Source organism: Lolium perenne, chromosome 2 (genome assembly GCF_019359855.2).
Source record: "Lolium perenne isolate Kyuss_39 chromosome 2, Kyuss_2.0, whole genome shotgun sequence".
Classification (NCBI taxonomy): domain Eukaryota; kingdom Viridiplantae; phylum Streptophyta; class Magnoliopsida; order Poales; family Poaceae; genus Lolium; species Lolium perenne.
The window spans coordinates 5,203,767-5,225,960 of record NC_067245.2 but is presented as its reverse complement, the minus strand read 5'-3'; the positions used below and the strand labels follow the sequence as shown (position 1 = coordinate 5,225,960).

At 47.5% G+C, this 22,194-nt stretch overlaps 2 protein-coding genes and 1 long non-coding RNA gene across 10 annotated transcripts; 2 read left to right on the top strand and 1 right to left on the bottom strand.

Moving 5' to 3' along the window:
* The first annotated feature begins 2,813 nt into the window (after positions 1-2,813).
* LOC127328174 (putative G-type lectin S-receptor-like serine/threonine-protein kinase At1g61610) lies at positions 2,814-6,709 on the top strand. Its single transcript, XM_051354794.1, has 7 exons — positions 2,814-4,119; positions 4,547-4,651; positions 4,756-4,949; positions 5,074-5,281; positions 5,363-5,600; positions 5,740-5,890; positions 5,990-6,709. Exons 1-7 carry the CDS (start codon positions 2,814-2,816, stop codon positions 6,284-6,286), a joined length of 2,499 nt encoding a protein of 832 aa, XP_051210754.1. The 3' UTR covers positions 6,287-6,709.
* A 916-nt stretch (positions 6,710-7,625) lies between these two features.
* LOC127330977 (glyoxylate/hydroxypyruvate reductase HPR3) lies at positions 7,626-22,169 on the top strand. 2 transcript variants are annotated; one of them, XM_071825830.1, is made up of 2 exons: positions 7,626-8,097; positions 21,267-22,169. In XM_071825830.1, exons 1-2 carry the CDS (start codon positions 7,660-7,662, stop codon positions 21,786-21,788), a joined length of 960 nt encoding a protein of 319 aa, XP_071681931.1. In that variant the 5' UTR covers positions 7,626-7,659; the 3' UTR covers positions 21,789-22,169. The 2 variants fall into 2 exon arrangements, with proteins under 2 accessions (XP_071681931.1, XP_051213024.2); XM_051357064.2 differs by lacking the exon at positions 7,626-8,097 and adding an exon at positions 20,486-21,035.
* On the bottom strand, positions 8,127-17,722 carry LOC127330983 (uncharacterized). 7 transcript variants are annotated; one of them, XR_007869496.2, is made up of 8 exons: positions 17,428-17,722; positions 16,681-16,881; positions 15,465-15,682; positions 12,559-12,759; positions 11,383-11,503; positions 9,178-9,952; positions 8,538-8,606; positions 8,139-8,436 (listed from the first exon to the last, which is right to left on the bottom strand). It is a non-coding gene; the product is annotated as an uncharacterized lncRNA (long non-coding RNA). The 7 variants fall into 7 exon arrangements; XR_007869493.2 differs by adding an exon at positions 16,289-16,341 and having other exon boundaries at positions 8,127-8,436; positions 9,178-12,759; XR_007869495.2 differs by having other exon boundaries at positions 8,127-8,436; positions 9,178-9,301; positions 9,585-12,759.
* Positions 22,170-22,194: the final 25 nt, after the last annotated feature.

Genomic DNA, 22,194 nt, shown 5'->3' with positions numbered 1-22,194 from the left:
GGCAGAGGAAGGCCGAGGTTGAAGCAGTACGCCAAAGGAGAGGCGTCGACATGGGGGGAGAATGATGAACGGTGGTTGTGGAACCTCACAACCACCGCTTCGCAGGACACCCCGATGAGGATGAAGATTTCGACTTCTCTGATTAATATGTGTGTGTCGACCCAGTGTTAAGTGCTTTGTTCGTGTGTGGGTGTAGTTCTTTAAAAGCTTTGGTTTGTGTGTGGGTCTAGTTCTTTAAGTGTTTTGGTTCATGTGTGTGGGTGTAGTTTCTTTAAGTGTTTTGCTTCCTCTGTGTGGGTGTAGTTCTTTAACTGTTTCGGTTCGTGTGTGGGTCTAGTTCTGTAAGCGCTTTGGTATGTGTGTGAGTCTAGTTATTTAAGTATTTTGTATCGTGTGTGGGTCTTAAGTATTTTGTATCGTGTGTGGGCCATTCACCCCCTCCGAGGTTCGATTTCTGGCGAAGGGGTTCTATACCGCCCTTATACATATATATAGGTTTCTCGCAAAGGGGTTCGCCAAAATAGCAGTGAGAAATAAATAAACAAAAAAAATGATATGGATTAATAATTATATGGGTAATAATTATCTCTTTGATGCAAAAAAAAACAGGGAAAACCAAAAAATGTGCATATTTGGCTGTGCCGACGGCCGCCGTTGTGCCGTGGGTCACCGTCGGCACAGAAGCAGGGGGACCCAAAGTCGGCGCCAGGCCGACGGCCGCCGTTGCGCCGTGGCTACCGTCGGCAAGGCGGTGACGGCGCCGTGACAGTTTAACGGCTGGGCCCTCCTGTCAGAGCGTGTACCGACGGTTGCAGATGTGCCGACGGTGACCTTCGGGCTCCACCTAGCTGTGCCGACGGCCGAGGTTGCGCCGAGGGTGGCCGTCGGTGTACCGTGCGTTGTGCCGACGGCCCCGCTGTGCCGACGGTGAGCTTCGTCGCCGGTAGCTGGAGGCCTCTGTGCCGACGGCCCCGACATTTGGCCGTCGGCACATAGCCTGGCCGTCGGCACACGTCGGTTCTCCCGTAGTGCGGGAAGCCAGGAATCCATCCAGAAGGAGGTGCGGGAGCCGTCAGCGACGGCGACTCTGGAGATGCTCCGATATAGAGGAAGGAGCCGCAGAGCGCACCGTCCCCGCCGACGGCGTCTAGGGGCGCACCGTTGAGGCTCGTCCAGACCCAGCGTGGCCAAGATTCATCGACAGCATGTCCATTTAACCATCGGTCTTTCCAGAACAGCGACCGTTGGCCGTCTCCCACCTTTTTTTTCTGATATGGAACACTCATATTCCATTAAGACACGACTAAATCGTTGGTCACCAGACGGCTTACAGAACTAGGGTAGCTCGTCGTCCACAACACATGGTCTCTGTGAGCTACAGCTACACCCAAAGCCGCTAGCTCATCACTCAATCTGAAAAGTATTATCCTCTTGGATCAACATCAAATCAGTCGTCAAGCTGTGTTCAAATCAATGGTTTTTGTTAATGGTACAATCGTACTTTGTTGCTGTACTGTCTTGCTGATGCTGACATGCTGTTAATTAATACAACGCCACCGACCGATCCTTGATCTTACAAGCAACAAAAACCTCAATTGTTTGACTGTTTTGCTATTTCCTTGACAAATCAATGGTACGTTCCAGCATTCGCGTACAGCAGATGGTTGACAAAATGCAAAGCCGTTGAATTCTGGCTGGAGCAGATAGATAGGTACCAACAAAGTGGGAAGCTCTCTCCTGGCGCGGCGTACGCAACACACCTGAACCCAATCATGAAGCTGCCATGGCAGCTGCCGCCATCGTCTCGCTGCTCTTGCTCCTTGTCATGCTGCCGTTAAGCACTTCGGACGAGAGCGTTGTCGCTGGCAGGCCGCTCTCCCCCGGCGCCACCATCGTCTCGGACGGTGGCGCCTTCGAGCTGGGCTTCTTCTCCCCGTCCAACTCCACGCCTGCCAACCAGTACCTCGGCATATGGTACAGCGGCATCACCGAGCTCACCGTGGTGTGGGTTGCCTGATCCTCACGTTGACCAACGCCTCCAGCCTCGTCCTCTCCGGCGAAAACAACGGCCACGTCCTCTAGGCGACCGGGCAGGGCCGATATCTAGGATCTGCCAGGCACCATCACGTTGTTCACTCACCATCTTTTTGTTTTGAAATGGGGGTGATCCCGGCTTCTGCATCCAGGATTGCACACGGCCCTTTTCTTGCAAAAATATTCAATTATACGATATCAAGTTTACATCACCAGCATACCTAAAAAAAAAGTTTACATCACCAGCAAACTTAAAGCATTAGCACAGACGCCAAAAGAGAAAAAGATGGAAACAAACAGGCTAAGCATCCGTGAATCGTCTAGAAAACCACCATATAGCTTGGTTGTAAAAATCCTGAGTAACCGTGAGCAGACGATTGCACCCAGTAAGCATATGAAAAGTATTATCCTCTTGGATCAACATCAAATCAGTCATCAAGCTGTTCAAATGAATGGTTTTTGTTAATGGTACAATCGTACTTTGTTGTTGTACTGTCTTGCTGATGCTGATGCTGAGATGTTGTTAATTAATACAATGCCACCGACCGATCCTTGGTCTTACAAGCAACAAAAACCTCTAGTGTTTGACTGTATTGCTATTTCCTTGACAAATCAATGGTACGTTCCAGCATTCGCGTACAGCAGATGGTTGACAAAATGCGGAGATGTTGAATTCTGGCTGGAGCAGATAGGTACCAACAAAGTGGGAAGCTCTCTCCTGGCGCGGCGTACGCAACACCTGAACCCAATCAAGTCTGAAACGGCCTGAAGAAGCAGCCATGGCAGCTGCCGGCATCGCCTCGCTGCTCCTCCTCCTTGTCGTGCTGCCGTTAAGCACGTCGGACGACAGCCTTGTAGTTGGCAGGCCGCTCTCCACCGGTGCTACCATCGTCTCGGATGGCGGCACCTTCGAGCTCGGCTTCTTCTCCCCGTCCAACTCCGTGCCTGCCAGCCAGTACCTCGGCATATGGTACAGCGGCATCACCGAGCTCACCGTGGTGTGGGTCGCCAATCGTGAGTCCCCAGCCATCACCGGCCGCCCGACCCTCGCGTTGACCAACGCCTCCAACCTTGTCCTCTCTGACGGAAACAACAGCCACATCCTTTGGGCGACCGACACTGTCGCTCCAGACGTAGGCGCTGGTTCGGCGGTGGCCGTGCTAACGGACGCCGGGAACCTCGAGCTCCGCTCGCCGAACAACACCGTGCTATGGCAGAGCTTCGACGACCCAACCGACACGTTCCTCCCCGGCATGAGGGTCCGGACCGCCAGCGAGCATGGGCGTGGCGGTGGCTTCGACTTCCTCGTGTCCTGGAAAGGCCCAGGCGATCCATCGCCGGGGCAATTCGCCTATGGCGTGGACCCGGTCACCTCCCTCCAGCTCTTCACCTGGAACGGGACGCGGCCGCTGTGGCGCAGCGGCGCGTGGACAGGGTACCGGGTCAACAGCGAGTACGTCGCCAGTATCAACACCATCATCTACCTCGCAGTCGTGGACACCACCACCGAGTCCTACATGGCCTTCACCCTCTCCCCCGGCGCCCCTCGCACGCGCTACGTGATGGCCCACTCTGGCATGTTCGAGCTCCAGAGCTGGACGTCGTCGCGGTGGGACACTCTAGGCCGCTGGCCGCCACACGAGTGCAGCCGCTACGGCCACTGCGGCGCATTTGGGTACTGCGACAACACCGCCGCGGCACCGTCGTGCCATTGCCTCGATGGGTTCGAGCCGGCCAGCCCCGACGAGTGGCGCGGCGGCAGGTTTGAGCAGGGGTGCCGGCGGAAGGAGGAGCTACGGTGCGGGGTCGGGGAGGAGGACATGTTCTTGGCTGTGCCGTTGATGAAGGCTCCCGATAGGTTCGCAGTGGTGGAGAACAAGGGCGCGGCGCAGTGCGCGGCAGAGTGTGCCGGCAATTGCTCGTGCGTGGCATACGCGCACACAAACCTGAGCACCAGCTCTAGGGGAGATGCCACAAGGTGCCTGGTTTGGACGGGCGACCTCATCGACACCGAGAAGATCGGCACTGTTGGCAGCGCCGAGACATTGTACCTCCGGCTCCGAGTCGCCGCTTCTGCTACTGCAGGTACCACCCAGGCGCCCACCTATCAGCTCCCGTTCTTTCCTGATGAAGAAAAAATTTAGAGACCATCACGAATTCAAAGTCCCAAAAGAAATTATTGGACCGTCACACGTCTCAGAAATTCTGTGTGGACAAGCCAACAGGATCTCTGGCGAAATACCATGTTCTAGTTAATTCTATGTGAGCATTTTACAAGAACTGTCAAATGCATCTCCCAAGGAATCAGAGCATATATTAAGTTCAGCGTAAAAAAAATACATGTGTAAGCAATTTTGGGAGTTTTTCACTTGGCGGAACTAGATCCTGAAACTATTCACAAATGGTGTATTGTCAGTTTTTGGAGATAGGGGCTGACACCCATAGTTGATTACAATTATTACTTGTACCACAAACATTGTCTGATGCATGACTTTGTGATGCATTTCTGAAGGCAGAACAAAGGAGAGAAATACAATGAAAATTGTATTGCCAGTTTTAGCAAGTGTTCTGGTGCTCGCATGCTTATCCATTGGGACATGGGTTCACAAGTCCAAAGGTATACATATTTGGTAGCAGTGGAATGAATATGTGACATATTAATCCAATTATATGATATTCTCAGTAGCTTAATTATAAATGTCCGAACTATTTTGGAAGCAGGCAAGAGACAGAAACATGAAAAATTCAAGATGTTAGTACTAGGAGATTTGAGAAGTCCGGAAGGACTTGGAGCAGGAAGCCCAACTGGCAGTTTTGAATTTCAATTTGTAAGCTTCAAAGATATTGTAGCCGCGACAAACAACTTCAATGATTCACTGAAGATTGGGCACGGCGGTTTTGGCAAAGTGTATAAGGTCATTAATCACACATCTCCTCCAGTCTTGGTCTTTTTTCTCTCCAAATATTTCTCTTGCCTTGGTTCTGTGTCACGCATACATGAATTTCAATCTCATGCATTTTCTGCTTTAATTTACAAAGGCAATATTAGATGGTCGTGAAGTTGCTATCAAAAGGCTTGGGAAGGATTCTGACCAAGGAATGGTGGAGTTCAGAAACGAGGTTAATCTGATCGCCAAACTACAGCATAGGAATTTGGTTAGACTTCTTGGTTGCTGCTTGGAGGGAGATGAAAAACTTTTGATTTACGAGTACATGCCTAATAAAAGCTTGGATGCTCTCCTTTTCAGTATGATCTAGCACCACATCAAAAATTCTTGAACTGCGGCAACGCATCAGTCACTAATCATAATGCTTTTGCTTTTTGTAGAGAGCGCAAGAAACACGTTGCTAGATTGGCCAACCCGGTTTAGGATAATCAAAGGGGTTGCTAAAGGGCTTCTATATCTCCATCAAGATTCCATACTAAAGATAATTCACAGAGATCTTAAAGCAAGCAACATTTTACTAGACGAGGAAATGAACCCCAAAATAGCAGATTTTGGTATGGCAAGGATGTTTGGTGACAACCAACAAAAGGCAGACACCAAACGGGTCGTCGGAACATAGTGAGCGAAAACTCCCATGAAATTAATTTATAAGTTTACCTTTTCTGAATAAAGGAGACCGCTGCCTGCTATTTCATTTCAAACAAGTGAACCTAGGTAGTGTATAAGTAACATTTTGCTTTGGTGATAATATAAACAGTGGCTACATGGCTCCTGAATATGCAATGAGAGGCATCTTTTCTGCCAAATCAGATGTGTACAGCTTTGGTGTCTTGACCTTGGAGGTCGTAACTGGCGTGAAGATAAGCTCTACTTACCACTTAGACGAGGGTGAAAACCTCATAGTTAATGTGAGTATAAGCATTCCTAAATTTGCCAAAAAAAAACTATATAATTGAACTTCTTTATTTCTTTTGGGAACTCAGTTGTGATTTGATTGTTTTATTCAGGCGTGGAACCAATGGAACAAAGGGAACATCAAGGATTTGGTAGAACATGATATTGTGGAGAGCTATATAATAGATGAAGCTTTGCTCTGCATCCAGTTGGGACTCCTGTGTGTGCAGGACAACCCCAACGATCGGCCACCCATGTCATCAGTCGTGTTCATCTTGGAGAATGGTAGTGCCACACTGTCCATCCCAAATGAACCTATATATTTTCCCCATATGGATAACGAAGTAGAAACAGGAAATGCTAAAAGCTCAAAGAACAGCCTGACTTTTACGGTTCTAGGGGGAAGATAGGTATATTACTCCTTCGCTCTAGATATTACAACTGTTATGTAAAGGATAACTTACACAAGAGAGATGCATAAAAATGTAGTTATGATTCATGAAGGAACATTATCTCTCTGGTTCGGTATGTTTGATTCATTCCATATCACGATGTATAAAATTTTAGCAAATTGCACTAGACAAAATAAATACTAGAGATCCCTAGACCCCTCATTGGCCAAAGAATTAGCAATGCTTGTGAAAGGGATGTGAGGAAGGTTGGCAAGATTCCATATGAACTAAATTTTTGGCAAACAACAAACAACCAAAGAATCATAGGCTATCAAATTTTGGTATGATGGCTATGGATACCAGCCAAACATACCCCAAGTCTTATGTTGCTAAACTTATTTTTTTCATATCTATGACAAGGTGAAGGTTAGGTATAAATATCTATCTACACTCAATGGGGCCACTAGTGTGGGAACACCTTTGCAACTAATAACCTAGGTCCGATCAACAAACAGGAAATGCTGCCATATTTGCTGCAGCAAACATGAAACCTAATTCTTTCAGCGGTAAAGCTAGAACGTATGGAGCATAAAAAAGGTTTAAGCTAGTCCAGTGGGATCTCCACCAATGGCACTAGCAGGCACCCTTCACCATCCTCTGTTTACAAATGTAATGCAAGCGAGAAGCACTAACCTTGTTGGCGACTTGGTGAAAACTGAGCAACTATGGTCCCAAGTCGGAGAGATAAGCAGGGCTCCTCTAGCGTGGGGATGTGCATGTCAGGAGCCGTCGCTGGTCGGACCTGGACAGGCAATGATGATGACTGGTGAGGGCTGCTAAAGAACTTGGTGGCCAGGTGTAACACACCATAGGTGAGGGTAGTGCTCTCGCTAGGTCCGGCTTGTGTCCTGTGATAACTCAGACAATATGTAGTATATGTTGAGATATATATATGTGGATTGGCTAGCCCGCGTACACCTCGGAGGCCATGGCTGACCTCGACCGCCTCGTCGCCGGCAACCTCGAGGCCTTCTTCGCCGGCGCGCCGCTGCTGACACCCGTCCTCGAGGTCTTCGGCTGATCGTGCGGAGGTCGTCAACAAAATTTGAGCTTGGAATTGAAAGGGTCGTGAGTCTTTGTACGGTGGGTTGGGAAGAGGAAAAACTCGTAGAATGTAAAATTTTCTGCCGGAGTTCTTCAGATCGTGACCTTCCTGCGAGCTGAAATGTTTGGATCACTGCCATTAATTTCCAGCGCGATGTCGTCTTCTTACACAGCCGTGTGTCCTCCACCACACACCGTGTCTGCTCTGGTGGCTTTACTCTCTCTGTCCCTCCAAACGTTTCAAGCCAGACAAATTGCTTCTCGCCGGACTGATTGCCAAGATCATAATGGAGAACATGACGCCACCGCCACCGACCAACGACGAGAGGCCGCTGGTGCTCCTGGCGCAGCCGCTCTTCCCGGACTTCGCCGCCGCGCTCGCCGGCCGCTTCCGGTTCGCTCTGGCCGCTGACGCGGACGCGGGTGACACGGCCGAGGGAAGGGTGCTGCTCGTGGGGGTAAAGCCTGTTACGGACGAGCACCTGGCCGTGTTCCCGGCGCTCGAGCTCGTGGCGGGCATCTCTGTGGGCGTCGACCACGTCGATCTTGCCGCCTGCCGGCGCCGTGGGCTCAGCGTGACCAACGCTGGTGCCGCGTTCGCCATCGACTCGGCCGACTACGCCGTCGGTCTCGTCATCGCCGCGGTCCGAAGGGTGGCTGCTGCCGAGGCGTATGTCCGCGGCGGCAGGTGGCCGGCCGACGGGGATTACCCTCTCACCACCAAGGTTAGCAGGAGTACTAGTATATATACATGCACTCCCTCCTCTACTTCTCGTTTTTATCTTAACTAGTTAAGATGCCCGTGCGCTTGCCACGGGAAAGCAAGACGTGGAGAAAGGCGATTTGATTTTTTTAGGGTTTGCATACCCCACACAGTCATAATATATGCTAGTATATTTATAGTTTCCAAATACTCCACATTATACAACTAAAGAAAATACTTCACATTATACAACTAAACAATATACTCCACATTATATAACAACATCTTCTCCTCTTCCTAACCCTCCAAGTGTTCTGTGTATCTCCTCTAGCATGCATCTAGAGACTTCACGCCTGTTAGTCTTCCGTGCATAAGACAACCAACAAAACTTTTGTTGTGTAAGGTTTTGTTGATCCTAAATCAATTTGCTGAACGATTTAGTCAAAGTTGTCATGCCTGTACCTCATAGAAGAACCATGGTGGTGCAGTACCACATACGAACCATAGAGCCAAGGAAATATGAAAAGATAACTACAAAATAAAACAATGTAGTAATTTGGTTAATGCATACATCAGAGTGGAATTAGAGATGAAGAAGCTACAAATTTGGATTAAATTATTCTAGTTCCAACTTCCATAACATGACTTTCATGTTCAAACTCGATGTATTTTTAAAAGATAAGCTAGCACTCCTGGTAGATTATAGGGTATATGAGACCCTAGGGCATAGGCTATAATATGACGAAAGAAAAAATAAAGCTCAAAAATAATTACTTATTTGAACTTCTTCATAGTTATGTGAATAACTGCAGAATTAGAGCAAATCAGCGGTAAATGAACAATTAAAGCTAGCTAAACATACAACATTCAATAGCTCAAGCTTAAGAAAGAAAAGAGTAAATTACTGTAGGAACAAAAGTATACATAATGTAAAATCTCCATGTAGATCATCAAACATAGTAAATGGTAAATAAGTGTAAAATTGAAGGAAATAACTCCATTAATTTTGATAATGACAACTTTCTTCCGATGTGCTGATAACCAACTATTTTCCTAACGAACAATATGTTCTAGAACATCATTTGACCACAGTTTCACTTACATATTTCCCTGCATAGCATCACATCACTCACACCCTAATCCTCTGATCTTCGAAATTTCAGTGATACCTTCTTTAATCTCGCGACCCTTGATGCTTCTTGTACTCTTGAATCTATTAGGAATAGCTGAACATCGTACCATAACAAACTTAATGCATAAAATACACAAATCTGTTGTGAAATCACTTTCATACTGGATCTAGAAATTAGAGCACAATGTATTTTTTAATAATAGGAAATACATAATAAGTGCCCAAGGAATTAAACATTTCTCTAGCTCACAAAATCATCACTGGCAAAGAGCACTGCAAAAGTCTGAATATAACATAATAAGCGCTGACATTTACTACATAATGCAGATTGGACTTTCAATAAAAAGGCAGAGCTTTAGTTCATATCATTTAACTACCTTCACAGGAACCTTCTTAGATTGTTTATCACTGTAATATCGAGTTGTTTGTTTGGAACCTCTTCATCCTTATTTATTAGCCCATGGATTATCTGCGTGCTTAGTGAATTAGATCAACAAGACATACCACAAAACTCAGTGAAGTATTCTGCAGACCAAAAATCGATCTAAAGAACAAAGATGCCAATACATGGACAGATGAGTTTAAAAGGCAATCGTGTAGCATCCCCTTAAGGCTGAAAAAGAGCACCACACGGCGAGGGATCGGATATGAGCAGTCCATGTCATAAGATGAATACAGAATAACATACCACTGGAACAAGTAGGCTTTGTTGAAATTACAACCCTCATCAGGCACTGCGACATACCTGCATTTAATTAATGTACATACCAAAGTTTATTCAATGCATATGTTCAGCAACGAGCACAACTATAATATGAAAATTGTTGCATTATTAATATATTTCCTTTATCGAGAAAAGAAAACTATTGCATTAGCCAATTAAAAATTATATAATGTCAAAGATCTAAAAAAATCAAAGCATAATGTAAAACAGAAGACAAAATAAAAGAATGTAATGGCATCTCAGAACTCGTTGGAGCTCTGCTATTCCTGTTAGCTGATTATTTTTCGAAACTTTGATGCACAGTACAATAAAATATCACACCACTATTATTATGATCATCAATAAATTTCAATTGTAAGCCTTAAAATCACAAATCCAGAGTTACACCCCACAATGAGGCAAGGCTAGCATTACGTTGTTTTCTTATGTACTAAGCTTTTTCAAATACATCATATATCTAAAAGCTGTAGATAGTTCATGCCAATTTTCATGTTATAGGAACAATTTTGTTTACAAAAATTGTGCAGATATCAAGTTAAGATGGTAGAACTCCCTAAATAACTTTGATGTCTCCTTGAGACCTCCCAACTCCGTTATATCTTTGGCCAAACAATTATCAGTGTTTTCGATATTGACCAGCATCGAGCACTGGTGTTTCCAATATGACAAATGGTTGCAATAGGTAGACCAAGTATAAACACAACAGTCAGTGCATAGAAAAAATAAGCTGAAAAGGAGGCTTTTGCGATGTGCAAATAAGTATATTTTCAATGTTGTGATTTAAATACCCACGGCTGACATATCTAATTGGTTAGTGCCTAAAAGTTTCAATAGAAAACAAGTGAATCTTTGCTATTTCATCAAGACACCAGCTTGTGTCTTCGGATCTCCTGGATTATATCAACGGAAACTCAACAAAAGTTGTTTCTTTGTTGTATCTTCCAAAGCAAATAAGGGTGACCCAAGCAGAAATGATAGCTAAAAAAGACGCATCTGAATGGAACGCACAGAAAATGCAAAGAAACCTGACCTACTGGAACCAGGTGTAGTTTTGTTTGGATCCAGGATAACCAAATTTCAGACAATACATCAACAACTGATGCCAAATAATCAATGTTTCAAAAAGTTAGCCTGCAACAACCTACAGAGATTCATCTTTCTCCATCTATTGTTGAACATAACATACAAGGTCAACCATGCAGTAAATATGACATGACTATATGAGAGATCTACTACAGTATGGCACTTCAGTAATAGTAATTTGAGAATATTTGAATAAGTGCGACACACATGGAGAATTTGAGTTGTTTTGGCAACTATATAGTCATACACTACAACAACATGTGGACCTATGCATCAACTAAATATACTACAGTACTTCCAGTGGACTCCAAATTAGAATAGTAGATAAGAAAAAGTATGTAAGATGATACAAATCAGCTTATATTTACCTTGCTACGTTGCAAAGCAATATAGTGTATTTCCACATCACAGACTAAAGCCCAGGTCAATGAAAATTCCTGGAGGTATATCATCATGGTCATGGTTGTCGTGATTAATTTTCAGTAGAAGCTGTCAAATTGAGCGGAATCAGTGGCGAGGGATGCTGGATGTTCAAAAGACTGCATCCTCCAGAACAATATATGGAAGGACATCAGATTGTCTTCACAAGCACGGATGTGCAAAATGCCTTTGCAGTACAGCGACATCCATTCACTACACAACTGTACAGGTAATAAAGCACCTACACAGTTTATCAAAGCATCTCCGAGAAATTGAAAGATAGAAACATGTCAAAAAAGTAGCAGAAAAGGTATCAAATGGTTAATAGATTTTTCCAAAAATTCTAAGAATTTACATGAGAAATTTTTTATGCAGTCGTGAGCTAGTTTAAGAGTACGACCAGTCATGAGCTAGTTCAGGAGTAGGAACTAACTCTTCTATGAGTCCCATAGACATAGCTTCAACTATGTTATGTGTGTCCCAAAGTTGGCTACCATTATAATGCTGTAGTACATGATGGAAACCTCCCTAACCTTAATCCATTCAAGAAACTATCCTCCTTTTTACAGACCAATCTTGCAACTATGCATATTTATCTAACTCATTGTGCCACTCGACCCACACCCTTAATTCACTGGCCTCAGTGGCTGGCACTCTCCTTACATAGGCGCTAAACATAAGTTTCAGAATGCAAGACGCAGTATAAAAGAACAGTTGTTGGGCATTTCATTTTATTGGTAAACCTCACCAAACTGAATATCACTAATTAAAAGAAGGAATATATTCCTTTAGTTATTCACATCAAAAGTATATAGGTCCATTTGTGAATATATAAACCTACGATTCACATGATTCCTTTAACTGGAACCTACATTAATATGAGGGTGAACCTATTCCACAACCTGATTGCCAAAATACTAAGAGGTAACCACTGCAAGGAAATATTAGCAGACAGTTCTAGCTTTACCGTTCTTCCAAAAGGTAATACTAAAATGACTGTAGAAACCTGATCAACTTAGAAGAATCTTCCTTAGCAATGGAGTTAGGATTTATCTCATGTACACGTCGTTACAGCCATTAGCAATGGTAAGTCTATTTTCAAGAGCAAGGAGTCCTTGACTAACCTCAACATAATAAACAGGCTCCATAAGACGGGGATTAGCCATCAGGCAAGGCTGAGTAGACAACCCGGCGGGCTCTGGGATTATTTGATCACCACCACGGTATGGTTCTGGAGTGATTGCATTTATTCATTAAAGATCTTGAACTTCACACTCCTAATTGGTTCATCACATAAGGAACCTTCTCTAGCACCCCACTGAAACCTGTGGTTAGGGCAATAAATAAAATGGCTCTGACAAAGATTCTGAATGAATTTTGGATCAACAGAACAGCGGAGTACCCTAATCTTGGACAATATATGACTGCATTCAGCAAGTTCTTATCCGCCTCTACCGAAAGAGTCATACAGTATAATGTTAGGTACCTCTATGTCAAAGTAAGATATGTTCAGTCCACAAAATGGTGAGATTATGTAATACGGATGAAACTATAAACTATTGATCTGGTGGAAATTTTGTGGCAAAATAGGTCAAAAGATACCTGAAATCTATTTGAAACTACTAACATCATCCTTCTGGTGATTAATGCCATGATCGTTCTTATTTCTTTTAGCTCCTTCTGCTGAGCTTTGGTCAGCATGGCAAGCCACACAAAGGTCCTCACATTCTCTAGTGTAAATTCTCCTCCCAGAAACAAGAAAAAAAAAACATAGAAAATATAAACGTACTGTACTTCCTCTTTTATATACATGTATTATGTGGTATGTATCAGTATGCCATGAATTTCCATCTTTTGGCTCATGCACAAGCTTTTCTAGGATGTGGTCCAGTAAAGTATTAAAGAAGATTAGAAGACAAACAATCCACATGAAACAATGATAACAACCATTTCAGTTTTCATTAATATTTGGTGAATTATTATAGCTGTTCAAACCAGAGCACTCTGCTAACGTGCTAGGTATGCATAAGAAAACCAGCAAAGTCTACAAAGTTTCGAAAAGCATGGTATCTTTTTTTTTTCTAGAGTACGCCAAAGGCGTACCATATCTTTATAGAAGGCAGAAGTTTGAGTACAAGAACGGCACCACTCGCTACAAGCAACGAGCGTAACCCCACACAACACCGGCTACAGACCAAACAACCACAACACAAAGAACCTGCCCTAAGCAACCAACCAAGCCGCGTCTCGACCAACGCCAAGCACCTCCTAAGAGCAACGGCTCCCAAAGGAACTTCCTTGTCAACGCACCATCCGAAGGAGATCAATGGCGGGACTTGGACGGATCCCAGAAGCTGTCCTCCAGAACATGCCAGCAGAGACGTACATAGCGCCTTGGAGAACTGCCATGGACCGCTGCGTCGCCGGATTAAAGCCGCCAAGGACCTCTGCGCCGTGTCTTCCTACCCGATGCTCCCAACAGAGTTACGACGTCAAAGACGCCGCCATCGAGCCGATCCGCAAATCGAGGCTTTCGCCTGAAGACAACATCCAACTCCAAGCAGGTTAGGGAGATTCCGACACTCCTGGGCGGCGCCTCCAAGGAGGGGAACGACACCCGCGGGCGCCGTCGCCGCCGGCCCGACTGAGCCAAGCTAGACTTTCGTCCGAAGCATCGCAAGCCTCCCCAACCTCCGGAACTGGGGCCATACCGTCCGTGAGGCCTCGCACCGCCGCCGTCGCAGCCCCTCGTCGATGAAGTCGCAAAAACCGCAGAACTCCGAAACACCCACCGCATGGCTCAAGGCAAGGCGAAGACTCCAACTCCAACTCCATCCCGACGAGGCACCGCAGCCTTCACACCCGCCGGCATGAAGCACTGCGGCCATCACTCCCGCTCCTCCGGCTTGAGCTGGGGTGGCCCTCCACGGACGCTGCCCGCTCCAGGCAAGACGTCCCTCCCAGCCTCCCCGCCCACCAGACCCAGATCGGGCCCGCAAGCCCAGATCGGGCCTGGGCCGCCAGCTCCTGCCTACCTGCGACGCCGGCGAGGAGCACCGCAGGAGCGCCGGCCATGGGGGCAGCGGTCCTCTGCTCGCCAGGGCGCTCCCTGGACGAGGCCTCCGCACCGCCGCCACCCCGCTGCCGCTCCCGGACGCCACTCACGACGCCGCCGCACCTCCACGACCTCCCTCCGCCCGCCTCGCCGGGATCTCCTCTCCTCTCCTCTTCACCCGACCCTCCGCCGGGGACCACCGCACCCAAAGACCGCCGACCGCTCGCGCCATCGCGCCGCCCTTCGACGTCCCGCCTCCGCACGGCAGGGGACCCGCCAGAGCGCGCCCGCCTTCACCCGCCGACTTCGCCGGCCGGGCGTGGCCGCCACCGCCGGCGTTAGCGGCGGCAGCGGCCGAGGGGAAGGGTGGCGGCGGCTGTAGGGTTCGGTCTGGGGAGCCCCCAGAGTCGCCCGTGCGTGGCGACCCGGGGGGGATTTTTTTTGAAAAGCATGGTATCAAAGTGCAACACTTGCAGTTTCCTTCTACTTGCAATATTTGGAGCAACATTCCTGATTTGTGCATCTTCCTTTTGCTTGGAGGGCTGCTCAGTAAAAGTGTCAATCATGCTACTGATAAAAATCCATGCTTAGATTCCTGGCTTCATCCTCCGTGCATGGTGTATATGATCTTACTTAAATTAAGAACATACAAATTTTCAGTACATATAATAAAGTAAAACATTGAATCTAGAAGAGAGGAGAGATTCCTCATTTCATGCTATTTCAAGCAAGCATTAGATCATGTGCATGCATACCAAGTAGTTGGAACAGAAAAAATACACCAATGCTCAATAAAACTAAATAAAATCATAACCAGTCATGTGAAAAAATTCTAGTTTGCGACCAATTCTGCAATTTGTGTTTGCTCATAACATTCTCTCCAACTGGAATGCATCAATTTTTGATAAAAAAATATCTGAGGAATGTAGACATCAAGGGGAGAATCAATGAAAATATTGAGGAACGTAGACACACCTGAGGTGCTTGCATAGCACGGCCGCAGTACAACTCAGAGCAGGCGGCAACGGGCAGGCACATTCGATCAGCAACCACCGCCCTTGCCTCCACCACCACGCCCCCTTCCTCCGTGCTCGTCAATCATCACCACCAAGAGGACCCTACCTCCATCTCCACGCACCGATGCGCAACGAGCGTAGTCAGCTTCTTGCGCCCGTGCCCTTCGTCCGTGAAATCTGTACAAATCGAGATATGCTAGGATGGGATTATTTCTTCAGAAACTGAACCTAATTGAACAACTTTTCTAAGCCTTGATGAACATCCAGTTATCACCATTTCAACCCAACAGCGAGCAATGAGTCGCATGATAGAAACTGCAGCAACATTTTCTGGAAATTTATAGGCTTTCTGGATTGGGTTGTCACCCTAATTGATCGTGTTAATTTCAGTTAAGCAAAACACCTACTTTTCATGTATGACTGGCTTCGTTTTCTTGTTGCTCCAAGTGTATATGGCAGGAGCTCTGTTGTTTAAACTGTTTGCAAAATGAAAGTCATTTTCATGTGATAATTGGCCATGCGCTAGGTTACTAATCTTAAACTAACAAACAAAAAAGAATCTACAAGGAGACAGAGAGAATCAAAAGGTGAGTAAACATTTACAGAGGTTAAATAATGCTTTCAAACAGATTAGAGCAGATTTATTCTAGTTCAAAATCGACATGAACGAACAAATGAATGGATTCCTATAGATTGGATTCTCTATTTGCACGTCATGATCAGGTCCGTATCAAAGCAAAGGTGCCTAGAAATTAAACCACTATTACAAGCAGGGACCCTAACCTAGGCTCTGAACTGCAACCTCATGTGAGCCAGCTTCATTCATATGTATAGCCCTGCTTAGCCACAATATTACGAAGCTCAGCTAAACAATTATGGATAATACAGTAACAAAACAAAATATAAAAATGGGGTGGTCAAAGATCAAATCTGGTGCTATAGTACTATATAGAAACAAACCTCTGACAGGACTAATTTAGTATAGATCTTGCAGTCTAATTAAGAGGAGGAGGAGAGATGCAAGCTAACTTGGGTCTTCCGCTTGCCAAAGATGACTCTTGGCAGCAGATGGGGGGTTCTATGCGGCCGACCGGCCGTTCATCTCGGATAGATCTAGCTATTGCCCTCCCTCTTCAAGGATTAGACACAGAGGAGATGTGTGTTGATCTTTGGACCTGATAATGGTGGCTTGGGAGCAGCCTGTCCTTCAGCTCCTCCGTCACTGTGCTTTGATCCGGCCACCGTCGTTGCTACCTTTGGTGTCTTCATCACGCCCCTTCGCCCATCGATCTGGCGGCCCGGGCCATCGATCTGATCCTCAGGCAGGTCGCCGGGCGGGAACAAGCCATCCACTCATGGTAGACGATTGCTGAAAGCTGCAGAAACGGCATGAATCATGTCTCCTACCAAATCGAAGGGACAACTCACAAAATTCAACTCCCGAAATGTCTGAAATGGCAAGTGTTGTGATCACATCAGTACAGCGTGCGCACACAGGACTTGCCAAATCTGATGGAATTAAGAGGTTCCGTCAGCCATGACCGAGAATCGGCCCCCAAAACCAAATCGCCGAGCATAATTCGGTCTGAAACTACAAGTGATGTGTTCACATCCATCAGCACAGGGCTGGACAAATCCAAATGGAGTCTCGTCGACCAAGTCCAAAACCAAAGCACGGAGCATAATTCGACCGGTCCTCGCGGAACCCGAGCTCCCCCCGGCGGAACCCATCGGAAACCGCGCCCCCGGAGAAAGGCGGTCGATCCGCGCGGAAAACCACCAGATCAAATCAAATCATGGGTACCAACCAGAAAGTGGGAGGATCTCGCGCGGGGGAGGATAAGAAATTGCCAAAAAAATCGAAATTTCCGCCCTTGTTGGATGAACTTGGATCTCCGTCGGCGCCACAGATACGTACGTACCCTTGCGGTTCCCTCCTGGATCGATCGGGGGACGACGAAGATGGAGAAAAACCTCCGCCTCTCTCTCTCTGAATCTCTGTCCTTCGATTCGCTCTGTTCTCTCCTCGCTTAAACCCTCAGCTATCCTCTCCTGTCCCTCTTCTTTGTGGCAGCGTCCTAGGGCTCGAGCAGTGGTGTGGGAAAGCTGGAGGTTGGGTTGGGCGGGGCGGCGTGCAGATGGGAGACAGGGAGAGGGACGTCGGGCGTTCTGCGGTCGTGGGTGGGAATGAAGGGATGGTTTTGACGAACCGTTTTTTTCGGGAGGCACGGTTTGCGGGACGACGAAGGTACGACCAAAATTTTAAATAAGGAACATGTTCCTTCTTTTTATGTAGTGTAGATTCAATATTTAAACGTGACTAGCTTTATGGAAAAATGTGATAATTTTATGGCGCCAATACAGTATCACAAGAACGGTTTGAAAGGTAGTTTCATATTATGCGGATTTGATGTCTTATTTGCTACTTTTTAATAAAATTGGTCAAAAAGTTAAAACATTGGCTTCATATAAAAGCTAAAAGTACGGAAATTCACTTTTGAACTTGGAAGCATATGCTCCTACTACCCGGGGTAAGCATTTCAAAATGTCAAAAAAAAAATATGAACACAAAATATATATGTGTGCATGCCAAGTTTTGCGGAAATTTGACAATTTTTTGTGTCCTATGTAAAAATTATAAAGAAAATGTCTCGTGAAATGCTTTTTTTAAGCATCAAATTTTTTCTTTTTACACACAACACAAAAGATGTCGATTTTTCCACGAAACAACTTTACGAGCACGTTTAATGTCGACATGCATTCGTCCTTTTTGTTCAGAATTTTTTAATATTTTAGAAGTTATTTCAAAAACTGGGAGCATATGCTCCTGGGTGCAGACCCGCCTTGTCCAAGGTTTACTGGAGGATGAAGACTCCAGAGTACTCCGGATGGCACCCGCTAGGTATGGAGGCGGGTATGCCACCTCCATACCCGCCCCAGCCACCTCTCCCCGCCACCACCACCCGCCTCCATACCCGTTGGCGGGTCAAGATCTCCACCGTACCCGCCCCGTGACGGGTACCCGCAACCCGGTGGAGACCCGCGATGGTGCACAGTAGTATAGCATAGTCAACAAAAAAAATTTGGCAGCAAATTTGAGGTTCATACAGCAGCGGCAGCAAATAATTCCATACAAGTTTTGTCCATTCAAAAGCTACAGAATATGCAAGATACAAAGCAAATCGAGGCCCTACTACATAAATCAATTCTGTTCACAGTACATACAAAGCAGATCTAGCAGTAGGCATCAAATTCATCACAGTACATATCAATTTCTTTCTCAAATTCATCACGCCGAGGAGGGGGCACGTCGAGGAGGAAGCCCAGCCTCGCCCTGCTCCCCGGCGGCGGCATCTCCAGATGCGCGGGCGTCCGCTCCAATCGGCGGCGGCGACGCTGCTTGGTCGCTCCCCGGCGGCGGCATCTCCAGATGCGCGGGCGTCCGCTCCAACCGGCGGCGGCGACGCTGCTTGGTCGCTCCCCGGCGGCAGCATCTCCAGATGCGCGGGTGTCCGCTCCAACCGGCGGCGGTGACGCTGCATGGTCGCTCCCCGGCGGTGGCATCTCCAAATGCGCGGGCGTCCGCTCCAACCGGCGGCGGCGACGCTGCTCCACTCCAACCCGGGGGGGGGGGGGGGGAGCAGGGATGGAGGTGCGAGTGGCGGCGGCCGGAGGGAGCAGGGTGGAGGTGCGGCCAGCAGCGTGCGAGGATGATGGGGGTCAGGACTGCGTCATCTGCGCGTTGCGGCTCTACGCGAGTGGTGGGATGGGAAATGGGATTGGGTTTGGGCCTTTGGGGTGACCGGTGGGGTGCCTTAGGGTTACTTTACTCATTGACAGGTGGGCTCTACATGTCTGAGGCGGGTCCACGGGTTAAAGGGTATGGGTTTCATACCTCCATACCCGCCTCCGCTAGACCCGTTGAGTCAGATAATTTACCATTAAGAGACCCATGGGTTTTTTCTCACCATACCCTCCCCATTTGAGGCGGGTACCCGCCGGGTTAACGGGTGACGAATACCCATTGCCATCAGGACAGAGTACCGTGCTCGACTGCTAGTGGTATTGATACGAGATGACTCTGTTTTGAGTTTGCTACCCATGTACTAATGTTCATGAGTGGTCCCAGGAAAGTTACACAATGATGACCAACTGCATGTAAAATTTCTTAGAAGGTTATATATGAAAATTGATAAATTTGCAAGTAATTATATAAATATATAATTCAGGAAATTTGCAGAAATAATTCTATCATAAGAGGTGCCATGGCACCTGCCTACCCCTGCGTTCGCCTGCAGGTGGGGCGACCGACGGGGATTACCCTCTCTGTTGTATTGTGATCCAAATTCATTCTGACGAGCGGATCGTTGCCACCGTCTATAAATACATCATGTAAGCCGCCGGTTAGGGTTTATCAGATTATAAGATATCCCACGGTGTTTGTAAACACTTCCCGATATAGTGAAGTTTTGCTGGCTGGCGCCCGTGGGTTTTCCCCCTTCTGTGTTGGAAAGGGTTTTCCACGTTAAAATCTTGTATCCCCTGCGTATGTTCCTTTATCGTTTTTCGTTATTTGCTTGTCGCTTTTGTAACACTCTCACCAGCAAGGTTAGCAGGAGTGCTAGTATATGTACTCCCTCGTGTACTTCTCGTTTTTATCTTAATTAAATATTTATACTTGACTAACTTTATGGGAAAATGTGATAATATTATGGCGCCAATTCAGTGAAAGGTAGTATCATATTACACGGATTTGATGTCTTATTTGCTACTATTTTTAATAAAATTGGTCAAAACTTTAAAACATCGGCTTCATATAATCATATAAAGTATATTTTTTTAAAACATAAGGCTCGAAAGCCACTGTACTGTACTTACCCTATTGAAATGGTCAGACTATGTGTTTCTTGAGAACGAATCAACAATGTTCTTCAGCTGGACGACAAAAAGAATCGTATGATCTTGTCGATGGGTTCGTTTTGTTATTTCTCAATAGAATAGATAATGGTGGGCAGTCAGTAGTCACCACCAAACGTGCTGGTGTCACTCCAAAGCAGCCACTGATTCCATCCCCTCTACCGGCCAAGCTGTTGCCGCGATCCCGATGGAGACCACGCCCGCCGACCAGAAGCCGCTGGTGCTCCTGGCGCAGCCGCTCTTCCCGGAGTTCGCGGCAGCGCTCGCCGGCCGCTACCGGTTCGTCCTCGCCGCGGACGCTGGCGCGGCGGCTGCGGCAGAGGCGAGGGTGCTGCTCGTGCCGGGGCTGGCGCCGGTCACGGCCCAGCACCTGGCCAGGCTCCCTGCGCTGGAACTCGTGGCGGGCACCTCCGTGGGAGTTGACCATGTGGATCTAGGTACGTGCCGGAGCCGCGGGCTCAGCGTCACCAACGCCGGCCCCGCTTTCGCGGTGGACTCGGCCGACTACGCCGTCGGGCTCGTGGTGGCTGTGCTCCGACGGGTGGCTGCAGCCGACGCGTACGTCCGGAGGGGCAGGTGGGCGGCCGACGGCGACTACCCTCTCGCCACCAAGGTTAGTACTTCTTGGCCGCTACCCCGCTAGTGCCGTTCCGCGTTGAACGACTCTGTTTTCTGCCAAGGTCAATAGATCTGGGCGGGTAGAATGAGTTCATCAAAATCTCTGCGATTGTACAATTACAATGCATGGTTGATCCTTTCTTGATTCTTCTTGCATCGCTTACAAATTAAATCACAAACAGCAGGAAAGACACGAGAATTTAATCGGAGCATTGTGCAATGGCAGGTGAGCGGCAAGCGGGTGGGGATCGTGGGGCTGGGCAACATCGGCTCCCGGGTCGCGCGGCGCCTCGCCGCCTTCGGCTGCGCCGTCTCCTACCACTCGAGGTCGCCCAAGCCTTCATCGCCGTACACGTTCGTCCCCGCGCTGCTCGACCTCGCCGCCGGCAGCGACGTGCTGGTGCTCTCCTGCGCGCTGACGGACGAGACGAGGCACATGGTGAACCGGGAGGTGATGGAGGCGCTGGGGAAGGACGGCGTGCTGATCAACGTCGGCCGGGGCGGCCTGGTGGACGAGCCGGAGCTGGTGAGGTGCCTGCGAGGCGGCGCCCTCGGCGGCGCCGGGCTGGACGTGTACGCGAACGAGCCGGCCGTGCCGCCGGAGCTGTTCGGCATGGACAACGTCGTGCTGTCGGACCACAGGGCCGTGATCACGCCCGAGTCCATCCGCGGCGCGCTCGAGGTGGTCACCGCCAACCTCGACGCCTTCTTCTCAGGGAGGCCGGTCGTCAGTCCTGTGCAGCTCTGAACTCTGAATAAAACCGACGTTGATCGAAGTCGTCCCGGCCTGTGCGTGTGATTCTTTACGATCTGAACTCCGAAGAAGCTTCATCCTGGAAACTGGAATAGTGGAGTGCTCACTTCATTGTCGACAAAAGATGCGTTCCCTTACTTGGAAACACGAAAGATGCCACCTAGTAAAATCAAATTTCTGAGTGAACTCAGTCGAATGTAATCTTGGAGCAACCGATCAGGAATTTGAGAATATTCTTGCTCCTAGATTGTTAGATTATAAGTCGGTTTAGTTTTGCTTGTGTCTCAAGTTAGGGTTAACCTCATTGGCCCCTATATATATTCTTTGTAAAACCGAATGTATCATCTATCAATAAAGACAAATCATATTCTTTCATGGTATCAGACACCGATCCGATCTA

Bases quoted from the DNA above. Each gene is read 5' to 3' on its own strand.
- LOC127330977 (XM_071825830.1), top strand. From the start codon at position 7,660: ATGGAGAACATGACGCCACCGCCACCGACCAACGACGAGAGGCCGCTG. The intron at 8,098-21,266 runs GTTAGCAGGAGT...GTGCAATGGCAG, and splicing joins ATTACCCTCTCACCACCAAG to GTGAGCGGCAAGCGGGTGGG.
- LOC127328174 (XM_051354794.1), top strand. From the start codon at position 2,814: ATGGCAGCTGCCGGCATCGCCTCGCTGCTCCTCCTCCTTGTCGTGCTG. The intron at 4,950-5,073 runs GTCATTAATCAC...TAATTTACAAAG, and splicing joins GTTTTGGCAAAGTGTATAAG to GCAATATTAGATGGTCGTGA. The intron at 5,891-5,989 runs GTGAGTATAAGC...TGTTTTATTCAG, and splicing joins GTGAAAACCTCATAGTTAAT to GCGTGGAACCAATGGAACAA.